Source organism: Eretmochelys imbricata, chromosome 2, assembly GCF_965152235.1.
Source record: "Eretmochelys imbricata isolate rEreImb1 chromosome 2, rEreImb1.hap1, whole genome shotgun sequence".
NCBI lineage: Eukaryota > Metazoa > Chordata > Testudines > Cheloniidae > Eretmochelys > Eretmochelys imbricata.
Genome location: NC_135573.1, coordinates 116,997,754 through 117,010,046, shown reverse-complemented (window position 1 = coordinate 117,010,046; position 12,293 = coordinate 116,997,754). Strand labels below are relative to the sequence as shown.

The 12,293-nt window shown below is 41.9% G+C and overlaps 1 protein-coding gene across 1 annotated transcript in view; it reads right to left on the bottom strand.

Annotated features, from left to right (window-relative positions):
* Positions 1-12,293, bottom strand: part of F13A1 (coagulation factor XIII A chain) — an 88,708-nt gene that overhangs the window by 16,988 nt on the left and 59,427 nt on the right. Inside the window, exons 9-11 of the mRNA XM_077810680.1 lie at positions 5,914-6,017; positions 2,535-2,623; positions 1,439-1,592 (exon numbers count right to left, since the gene is read on the bottom strand). Coding sequence (XP_077666806.1) covers positions 1,439-1,592; positions 2,535-2,623; positions 5,914-6,017 — 347 coding nt within the window. The remainder of the gene's footprint in view (positions 1-1,438; positions 1,593-2,534; positions 2,624-5,913; positions 6,018-12,293) is intronic.

Here is a 12,293-nt window from a genome sequence, read left to right as displayed (position 1 = left end):
CACATTTATGAGTAAGAGGGTAGTTCAGTCTTCATGTCCATTCAGTTCTTGGCCTCTTTGCTGGGACTTCCAACTACGGTACCAGTCAGAGATTGGCAAATACTGCAAATAAAAACAAAAAATCACTTGCAAATTTTAAAAATAAAAATAGCAAATTCAACTCAATGATATTTGCCTTATTTGTTTTCTGTGAATTTTTTGTTCACAGAAAAACAAGATGTTCCAAATACTCATGCACATACGCAGTTGCTTGAATATTTGTGCTGAAGTGTTCATTGAGCCATCCTGATAGCTTGTGGATTTGGGAATCATCCAGTCATGGAGCAGAAATGCTACCATATGACGTAGGTGATCTATCACACTGTCTGAATAGCGAAGTATAAGAAGTGAATACTTGAAGCAATAGTCAGATAATAATTACTGTGGTTCATTATCAATCTAAACTCAATTGACCAGTGGGACTTAGAAAGCAAAAATTCTGTACTCCAACCATGCAGTCCTGGGTAAAACAGCTTATTTGGGATTAAAATGTTATTTTGATCCTTCTCTGCTTCCCCAATATCACAAATGAATGGGGGAGTGTTGCTAAAGTAAATTAGTAGAGAAGATGGAAGAACACTACCTACTTTTCAGGATATCTGATTCTAGACATGTGGCACAGCCGAGTGGACTTAATTTTTAGCACTGGAAACAGTCTCAGGGTGGTAGGGCTGTGTGACACTCATCCCTTTTTTGTTAAAAAATAAGCACTTACCAAGATACTGTATTTGACATGGAGGAAGCTCATAAGGAATTACTGTCACCCAAGATGTGTCAGACCTTCTGTAGTGGATGATGAAAAATGAGCTAGTCCCCTTTTCTCAGCTCACCCCAGTTGGTTGGGTAAGAGAAGAGCCTTGCCTCACCCACTCTGCAAAATTCCTGTTTGCAGGCCCTTAAAGAAACAGTAACTGATTTTCTCCCACATGCTACTTATTTCTAGGGTCACTTTCTTTCCACCAATACGTTTTATTTCCTAGGGCTTTGCATACTTCAAAACCTCCCAGAATTTTAAAGGGCCATGCCATGTGACCTAGGATGGGCTGACCCCTAGTCACCACTACTCTTAAGGGTCACACTACTGTCACACTTCTGAAGTGGATGATGAAAAACAACTTTTAAAATCTCCTATTTTGAATTAAATAAATTCATCCATGGTTATCCTCTGTTTTCAGATATAGCAACTCCTGTCCAAGGTGTTTTTGAGCGACAGCCTAAGGAGATGTTCTTACAGAAGGATGTGTAATATGTTTGAGGTGGAATTAAGATGCGCCACTTGGAGAAAGCTGTGTGAGAACCCACCTTGCTAGAGGTTTATATATAAATGACAGGAGACCTATTTAAGAAAAATCTACATCCGTATATACAACACTTCATTTTGCCATGTGCAGTCAGTTACCTTCCTGGAACTTGTACTGCTCAGTAATGTCCTTGGTTCCATCACTACCAATTTCCTTGGTCACGATTAATTTCCCAATGTGGGTCTTATCAATGTGTTCAATCACTCTGGTCCCATCTTTCATTGCTTTTGAGTAAACAATATCACTGTTTACCTATAAAATTAAATAACAAAGCATTACGTCTTCTGTTGTGTTTAAAGCCAATATATCTTCCCCTTGACTCAATGACACAATCACCAAGTCCTACTGATTTAAACGGGACAAGATGCATGTTTAAAATTAAGCACATGTTTAAACACCTTCCTGGACTGGGGCCCAAAACACTTCCAAAAAGGGTTTAATGTTAATGATAATTTGGTAATACTTTAAACTAGCTGTCAGATACACTTGTCATATGGATTTCCTAGTACAGTTGCAGGGCCAGAACTTCAGCTAGTGTAAATCAACGTAGCTCCATGTATAGTCATTGGAGCCAATTTTCACCTGCTGAGGATCTGGCCCACTGTGTCCTTTTGAACAATCAATAGCTATTTAATAACACATTTCTGAAGATTGAGAAATCCTGGCAGCAAGTCTGGTCTCCATGATGCTTGTAAAGGTACTGTCCTGAGTTGAGGAGCCCCACCGTCTCAGCAGGAGCACAATTACTTTGCATTCTAATAGAGCCTCACAATGTGCTAGGGGCTGTCAACACATACAGGAAGATACATGCCCTGGCCCAAAGAGCTTACACCACCACCCAGAGCTTCAGAGCCTGCCGGGGAGCCTGCCTGCTGTTACAGTCCTTAATGAGAGGCAGGGGCCAATGCAGATTGTGTTATGGAAAGCAGCGAGTAACTTTCTCTGCTGTTCTGGTAACTGGGGTTTCATTTCAACTGGAGCAACTTCTTCTGATTACTACTTTGGCAAGCAGTGCTTCATCAATTTTATCATTCACAAGTGTCATATCAAACCTACTGATCTAAATATAATGACAGGATTTCTATTTTACATGAGTTTTAATGGGAAATAACATTGCAGTCCATGTATTATACCTGGAGACTGACTTACTGTCCCATTTAAATCACGCAAAACACTATTTTTTAAGGTACATACCTCTGCAAAAACAAAAGGCGCATCGAACTGGAAGCAGACATGACCATGTTTAATAGCTTGAACGGAAGCAGGGCCACATCTATACATACCTGAATTGAGATTAGAGGGGGAAGAGAAATAAAAGGTTGAATTTGTTCTCTTTATCTTTAGTTAAAGTTAATATCTAGAATGTGCTAGATTGGGAAAAAACAACTAGCCAAAACCATTCGCTTAAAATAAGAACCTAAGAACAGCCATACTAGGTCAGATCGAAGGTCCATCTAGCCCAGTATCCTGTCTTCCGACAGTGGCCAATGCCAGGTGCCCCAGAGGGAATGAACAGAACAGGTTCAGTGATCCATCCTTTGTCGCCCATTCCCAGCTTCTGGCAAACAGAGGTTAAGGACACCATTCCTGTCCAACATGACTAATAGACATTGATGGATCTATCCTCCATGAACTTATCTAGTTCTTTTTTGAATCCTGTTATAGTCTTGGCCTTCTCAACATCCTCTGGCAAGAAGTTCCACAGGTTGACTATGCGTTGTGTGAAGAAATACTTCCTTTTGTTTGTTTTAAACCTGCTGCCTATTAATTTCATTTGGTGACCCCTAGTTCTTGTGTTATGAGAAGGAGTAAATAACACTTCCTTATTTACTTCCTCCACAGTCATGATTTTATAGACCTCTATCATATCCCCCTTTAGTTATCTCTTTTCCAAGCTGAAAAGTCCCAGTCTTATTAATCTCTCCTCATACAGCAGCCGTTCCATACCCCTAATCATTTTTGTTGCTGTTTTGTGAACCTTTTCCAATTCCAATGTACATGAAATAAAAAGATAGTCGGGCTTATGACACTAGGTAAAACCTATCTCCTTTGCTGAGGGCGTAATATTCCACTGGTATCTGTACTGCAAAGATAGCATATTATACCTGGTACATGTACAGCACTGCAGGTGTCTTTGGACTCATGTGCTAGGTGTGAGATGCAGCAACAAAACTGTTCATTAATGAAAATGGAGACTTTGCTTCCCTTCCACTTTCAGGGCCTCATTCTGCTACCCTGACAAACTCTGATTGCAGTGAGACTACCTGCAGAGTGAAGTACTACTCAGTGTGATAAGAGAATCAGAATCAGGCCTTCAGTGTCTGAGGTTATTTAAAGAGAGGGGGAAAAAAGCTTTTACAAGTGCTATGGATGGAACTCAAGCCACACTTCTCCCAGGCCCCGCAATATTTCCCCACTCTAGTTTTCTGATGTTCGAACCTCAGCTTGCCACAGGTGCACATGCATGCACCACAAATGCTACACTCAACTAAGGTACGATCATGGCGCTGATTTTTACTTGAAAACAGTGATGTTTTCCATCCACCTTTCTTAAGTGATTTGGGAGTTTCTGAAAGGTGATGAACTGACAGAACTCGGTCCCTATTCACCATGATTTCAGTGGAGTTACACCTGTGCAAAACTGGAGTAACTAAGTGCTGAATCAGGCCCTTTGTCCGCTGTTTAGCCCCTGATAAAGCACCGACACGTTGCCCCACGTTTTCCATATTGCCCCACCAGCATGCCTCAGTCCTCAGCCATAGGTACTACTTCCGAGGTCATTCAGTTGTTTCTTCTCTGCTGGAATTGCCAGCAACTGCCAAATTAATGCCAGTTTTACCACATGGAGACCTGTTTGCTAGGAACTGGACTGATAGCATCAACTCATTTCACATGCTCAAGGCCACAGAACAACTTATGTTGTAATAACTTATAGCCACAATTGACCCAGACAGGAAAGGCTCCATGTTCTATTACCAACTCAGTGAACCATCCAGTCCCAAATCTGAAGCTATCTAACAGTTGGCACCTTAATGACACACTTTTTGCTTCACTGTTTAGCATAAGCCTCAAGTGCTGGAAATGTCATTCAGTATGAGCTGATTTGAGTTAAAGCTGACAAGCTTGGAGGAGCTCAGTCTGTCAGAGTGTGAACCTAGGAAACATCTGACTGCCGCTGTCTTAAGAATATATCTTTGAATTGAGTGAGGAGGAAATTAAGAAATGTAACAGCAATAGTGGATTTTCATTTTTTCTACCATCTAGAGAATGCAGCCACAGGAATTTACAGAGAGAAATTAGCATTATGGCATATGTTATATACTCCCAAAATACTTGGTTTAAAACCGTTACATCCCCTCTCACTCTTCTACAGGGCAGCTCTGTTATCACAAATACATTTAACGTTCCTGGGGCTGGGTCCAAACTCCAGCGAAGGCAATTGGAGTCCTTTCATTAGCTTCAACGTTCTTTGGATAAGGCACCTTTCCCTTCCACATGTCCTTTCCTCACTCCACTGTGCTATGAGTTGGCTTGCAGGCTGGTCACAGGGCTCATGGAAATCCGGAATCCCATGACTTCTCCATTTTTCTCCTTGAGCCCTTTGACTTTTGGGTGGCCATGCTGTGGAAAATACCACAGTCTCTCCCCACCCTTGAAGTCATCCCTGGGCTCAGCTTATGCCACTTGCTGAGACTGAAGGGAGAGGGCTACTCCTTTACTGAAGGGGGATGTAAATAAGTCTCAACCTGTAACAATCAGTATCAAAATGTAGGACCAACACCTAAATACTATGGTGAGGGCACTTTAGAAATCTGATTAAATAAAGTTTGCCCTGGTCTACACTGGTGGAGGGGTGTCGACCTAAGATACGCAACTTCAGCTACGCAAATAGCGTAGCTGAAGTCGGCGTATCTAAGGTTGACTTATCTGGCCATGAGGATGGCGGCGAGTCAACCGCTGTTGCTCCCCTGTCGACTCCACTTCCACCTCTTACAAGCTGGAGTTCCGGAGTCGACAGGGAGCGCATTCAGGGAGCGATTTATCACGTCTAGACAAGACGCGATAAATCGATCCCCGATAGATCAATCACCACCTGCCGATCCGGTGGGTAGTGAAGACCTGCCCTTGGTTTCATCAAAATTTTCTATGTCTCACCTGTGATTTTTTTCAAAGTAATGTCCACTATAAAATTCCTATCCTTCCTATCAGTATGCACAGAAATTCTGCTTTGAACATGTTTTCAATGGGAAACAATATGCAGCCCCCCCCCCCCCCGCCTTAAAAGAAGTCAAGGTTATACATGGGTTGCATCAAAACCTTTTGGTATTGCAGAATATGGAATGCTGGTCTTTAATACATAATACTATATAAAGTACATACCACCTAACCCAACAAAAGTGGCTGAATTATGGCACAGAGTGTCTTGTTTTCCTCTGGCCAAATTCTATGCCCACTGAGATAATTGGTGCTTTTATATCTATTGGGGGAGAATGAGAAATCCATCTCCAAATCTTCTCCACAGCTACTGACTTCAGTCTAAGGACTAAAATACAAAGACTGCATGCAGGATTACCATCACTGTTTTCTTGAGGAGTACTATCTACGACTTGCCATCCTCCAAAACCAACGGGAAGATCAGGTCTTGCCATCCATGCCTCGTTCCAGCAGTGATAGTTCCTTACACAGGAAAACAGACAAGAATATTCAATACTAAAGCATAAAAATAAATATCAGAACAAGCCTGTGTCTTAATGTCTCACTGTTGCAGTGAAAATCTCATAAGAATTTCCTGGGTTCAACAGTTTATACGTTGCAGAGGACAGATCAAGCCAGATCCCCAGGCCCAATAATTTGGTGCCTGCTGAAGCTTGATGGGGAGTATCAGAAAGGTAGGTGTAAGCCTTCTTTGCAATCCCCTGATCCTCAAGCCCAGTCCAGTGCCAAGAAGCCAATTAGAGGAGCCTGAAAGATGCTCTAAATGGCACTTAATGCATAGCCCCCCTAAAAAGAGATTCAGGCAGCTAGGGATTGTTGGTGCACAATGGTGCTCCTGCCACAATCCTTTTTTTCAGAGTAGCAGCCGTGTTAGTCTGTATTCGCAAAAAGAAAAGGAGGACTTGTGGCACCTTAGAGACTACAGACTAACACAGCTGCTACTCTGAAACCTGTCATTATGCAAGGCACTGAATTTAGCCGTATGGAAATTTTTTAAATTTGTTAGTCTCTAAGGTGCCACAAGTACGCCTTTTCTTTTTGCGAATCCTTTTTTTGTCAGCCACGTCCCCAAGAATGGGGGCTGTGAGAAGGGTGCCAGTCAATTCTATCTCAGAGAATACCTCTGTGCAAGAGAAATCCCTAACTGTCCATGTATGCTGGTGTTAACACTGCTTTGTGATTCTTGAACGGTATAAAGCACACCTAGCCAGGCTGATGACTTGGTAATCTTAAATAGAGGTTTCAGTACCAACTATACAACTGGCAATATGCACAACTATGTTCATTCTGATAGTTAAAACAAACAAACGAGCTTGTCTGGTTTCTGTGTAAAGTTGCAGGTGCAGGTTTATTAACTGACCCTGCACTGGATATATAAACAAATAGTTCCCTAACTCCTGTATTAGGGATGTATTAGCAGGAGTGTTGGAAGCAAGACACGAGAAATAATTCTTCCACTCTACTCCATGCTAATTAGGAGTATTGTGTCCCGTTCTGAGTGCCACATTTCAGGAAAGATGTGGACAAATTGGAGAAAGTCCAGAGAATAGCAACAAAAACGATTAAAAGTCTAGAAAACATAATGTATGAGCAGCAGTCCCTCTAATTTTTCCACCTCATGTGCGGAATGAATTTTGTTATGTGCAACAAAATGCAGGTGATGTGTGACTCATCACCTGCATATTGGTGCACATAATAAAATTCATGTGGTGGAGGTGGGGCCGAGGGGTTCGGAGTGTGGGAAGGGGCTCAAGGCTGGGGCAGAGGGTTGGGTGCAGGGGCTAAGGGCTCCAGCTGGGGGTAAAAGCTCTACGTTGGGAGCCAGGGATGAGGGGTTTGGGGTGCAGGAGGGTGCTCGGGGGCTACATCCTCACGAGAGGACTCTCCCCAGCTGTCTCTCCCACCACAGCAGCACCTGGGGAGGGGGGCACTTCTCCACGCCGCAGCAGCTCTGGGGCTGGGGCCACAGGATAGGCGCCCCTCCCTCAGCAGGTTTGGGCCAGGGATGGGTTCGGGCCTGGCTGGGCCGCCCCACCCCAGCTGTGACTGGGTTCAGACCAGGGTAGGGGCACTCTGGCCGGTCCGGGTGCCCCAGGTGCAGCAGAGTTGGGGGCCAGGCTATGTCTGGGCCTGGGGAGATGCCCCTCCCCCAGGTGGGTTTCCTGAGCGCCTGTGTGGTGCTAAGAAGGATGCTGCGCAGCTGAGCAGCTTACAGGGAACTTAGCCTATGAGGGAAGATTGAAAAAATGGGGTTAGTTCAGTCTGGAGAAGAGAAGACTGAGAGGGGACATACTAACAATTTTCAAGTAATTAAAAGGTTGTTACAAGAGAATGGGAGAAAAATTGTTGTCGTTGACCTCTGAGGATAAGACAAGAAGCAATGAGCTTAAATTGCAGCAACGGTGATTTAAGTTGGACATTAGGAAAAACTTACTAACTGTCAGGAAGGTTAAGCACTGGAATAAATTGCATAGGGAGGTTGTAGAATCTAAATCACTGGAGTTTTTTAAGAGCAGGTTAGACAAACACCTGTCAGGGATGGTCTAGATAAACTTAGTCCTGCCATGAGTCATCGACTAGATGATCTGTAGAGGTCCCTTTCAATGATTAGGTCTAACTTTAAAAAAATATGCAAAAAGCAATTTACTTTGTTAGAATTTTCCAACTCTCCCTTGGTAATACTGCAGAAGGTAGAGAGACCCCAACTGAATCATCAGTGTCATGGTGCTAAGTTTTCCTTGGAGGTTTTCCATGTAAGCAAAAAATAGGCCCAGCTCTCTTAGTTTCTAATTCGTTCACAGACTCACGTGCTATGGTTGCCCATGTTAGAGGTCATATCTCCACAGGACCAAGTTCCATGGATCTGGGAACTAGGGGTGCTGGGGGTTCTGCTGCACCCCCTGGCTTGAAGTGGTTTCTATTATATCCAGGGTTTGCAGCTTGGTTCAATGGCTCTCAGCACCCCCACTATACCAATTGTTCCAGCACCCCTGCCAAGTGCTGTTCCATGAGCTACATGCGTTATGTTCGAAGGCATTTAAGTGATTAGTTTAAGCACAGACTTGAAATGCCCTCACTTGGCTGGGTGCTTGAAAAACACCACCAGGTCATCTTATTTACAATCTGTCGAGAATGTTTCAAAGATGAACCACCCTAACGAGAAAGATGGCTCTTGTAACTTTCTTTCTGAAATTTTATTAGAGCTCAAGGGAGAGCACAAACAAGGAGGAAAAAAACCCAACACGAGTTTCTTGCAACAGCTTCAAGAGTCAACCAAGTGTTTGAATTTTGTTATTGACAAAAACGGGGGAGGAGAAAGTAGCAATTTTCTTTGCAAATTATGTGTATCCTGCCAGCAGATATGAATGAAATTACATCTGGGTAGCCACTGATACTTCCCTAATCCATGCAATATTAGCAATAAAATTGCAGCCAGAATGGATTGTTAAACTCCGACCATTTCATTAGTAATAGGTGAAAAAAACAGAAATGTAGAGGAGTCAGTGGGCTCTGAGGCTTGTCTAACAAGACATTTCAAAGCAGAAATAAATGCTTGGATCAGGGAAAAACTTGTCAGTTAGGAGAGTTAATGAAGCAGGACTACAGAAAAAGAATTATTCAAGAAAAGTGACGCACACAACTAGAATTTTTGATACTGCTGAATGCGGCGTAGTGAGTCATTCTCATAGAGTCTTTGGTGAACCACTGTCTGGTAGGTGGGTTTTTGAAAGTTATGATGATGCCATGTGAGAAGAGACAATCTCTGCCCTGAAGCACTTAAAATCCAACTTTGAATCAAACTCAGATGTTCTTGGTTTTGAGTGTGACCAAAGGACAGAAGGTAAAAAACAGAGGGGAGGAGGCCATGAATGAAACTAATCTTATTTGGTGAGTAGACACTGCAATGTAATAACTTGACTGTAAGCTCTGTGGCGGGGACTGTTTTTTTGTTTGTATAATGCCTGGCACAATGGGATTGAGATTTATATATGCTACTGCAATACAAATGATAAATAAGTATGATGACATTGGGTGAGGATGGATAAATAGATATTCACTTGTGCTTCCCCAGATTTGGGGGGATTCTTCCATCCCTAAAACATAATCTAAAGTTCCTTCCAGCTCCAAAACATACTGGGCCACATGCTTGGCTGGTGCAAGTGGGCACTGTTCTATTGACTTCAATAGAGCTACGCCGCCTACTAGCAGCTGAGGGTCTGGCCCTATATATAGACAATTATTTAAACTGAAGTTGTAGCTCTTATATCTAAACCAGCCAGAGACTAAACAAAATGATAGAAAAACTAATAAAAAATGACCAGGTGGCAGACTTTTATGCCTGGCAGACAATTTAAGAAGAGTACTTTACAGGGCTCATATGGTTAGGGACATATTGGATGAGAAAGGACATTAGGATTGAGTATAGCACTGAAGAATGTCTTCCACACCACAAGAAATTTGGTTTTGGAGTTAGAGAGAGGGTGGAGCCTGGAAGATTGGAGTTCAACACCTCAGAAGGGATCTCTACTCAGGCCTCCATCCTACAGTGAGCTTGGCATGGAAGAAGCTCCTGCACCCACATGGAGCCTCATTGATTTTAACAGGGCTCTGCCTGATTGGAGATCATACTAGGATCAAGGCACAATAGTAAGATCCCTTCAAGGTATATTCCTTACGTGTCTGTACATAATTAAAAAAAACTAAAGTAAGGAGAAGCAGTCAATAATGACAGTAATCTGACCAAGTTCTTAAAAATAACTTCTGGAAAAGTCTGTGTAATTCTTTATATATGTTTTCATCCTGGGAAAAAATGCTTTTTTCTAAAAATAAGTAAATGCATATCAGATGCCAAGCACTTGGGTGCAGCCCCACGCCTAGAGATGGGTCTGAACAAAAATCCTGGATCCAAACATCCCTGAATTCTGGCAGTGCTAGAAATAGGAACACAGATCCATCTTTTGCAGCTCCAGGGAATAAAATAGTCAACTGCTGTAGACGTTCATAAAGGAAAGAGATCCTAACTTCCAGTTGCCTAGGGATTATAAATAAATTAAAAAAGAAAAGTCAAGACATTTTTTTCAAAAATTGTTATAAATACCTTGAACATGTCGTCTTAAAAAAAATAAAAAGCTGTACTGAAATAACATCAAGGATAAGACACAAACCATTTAAAGTCTGAGTTAGAGCTACCACAGAGTGGTACAAGGTAATGAAAAGAAAGGACACAAAGGAGAAATGGGAAGTGCTGTAAGATAAATTAATGTACGCCCAAGGGGTTATATGCACCATGTAGCAATAAATACATTATGAGGAGAAAGAGATGAACAAGGAAGCCCAAAGTAATCAAGACAAAGAAAGAGGTATATAAAATGTGGGGTGTAAAACACTGCGGGCCAGTTCCTCAGCTCAAGTGAATTGGCACAGTTCCCTTGACTTCAATGGAGCTTCGTCTATTTACACCCGCTCAGAATCTGTCCCCAGCTTCAGAGGAGAAACTGAACAATTATTAAATGAAGTGAAAAATATTGAAAAATGGTAGGGAAATGAAAAGGAAAAAGTCACAAGTGGTTAAGACAAATATGACTTTGAGTACATGGGGGAAAAGAGCTTGGTGAAGCTGTTAGTAGAGCGTCTAACATACTGCAGGTTTCAGAGTAGCAGCCGTGCTAGTCTATATTCGCAAAAAGAAAAAGGAGTACTTGTGGCACCTCAGAGACTAACATACTTGACTATATACAAAGGGCCTGATTCTTCTCTCACATCAGTTATACACCACTGTATCTTCAGTAGAGTTACTCTCAATTTATACCAGTGTAAGTTGCAGGAGAATCATACCTACAGAAATGTTATATTGTCTTCTGGTCATTAGAGTAAATGCTAAATTTGAATTTTGGAACCCTGGGATCACAAAGTATAGGCTTCAAAATAGGTATATTACAGACACAGAACTACGTAATGTTGTTGTAGCTGTGCCGGTCCCAGGATATTATCTCACCCACCTTGTCTCTCTAGATACAGAGCTATTTGTTTTCTGTGCAATTTATATAGGATGGCATATGGGTGGTTCTGTGAGATGCACTGACTTATGCTATCATGAAAGAGAATTTTTCCTTGGAAATTGACATGTAATTCTTACATAGATTCCAAAACCTGGATCCTTCCCCCCTGACAATGGAACTCATGGAGATGACATCAGGGCTGCAATTATAATAGGCTCAGTCTTTTTGTCCTCAGGACAGTAGATTTGTTCCAGTTTTTATGTTATAAAGAATCCAGATCTTGGATTGTTAATGAAGCATCCTGATGAATGAATATTATTCTACCGATGAGGTGAAGAAATCATTCACACAAATCAGGAATATTAACAGTGGGCAGAACAAGAATCTACTGAATGTAGGAATGTATATAGAAGGCAGAATCATTGCTCCACAGAAAGAGAGATGTTGTGGTATGGTAATCCACAGATCATTTCTGCTGAATGTAGAACTTAATCAATATATATTGCTCTTCTCACTCCAGACAGGAGAATGGGAAAGTTGGAGGGAGAAAACAGCAGAATTGTCTTCTGCAAACCTAAGAAGGTCTTGGGTCAAACAATATAGTGATCCGATATCTTGTTATTTTTATAAAGCTAATCGAAGTATTAAAGAGTCCTGTCCTATATCTTTTAAAAATGTATCTGATTTATTTTAAAGTTTTCCCATCTGCAGCTCTGGATGCAGGTACCAAATTTAAATA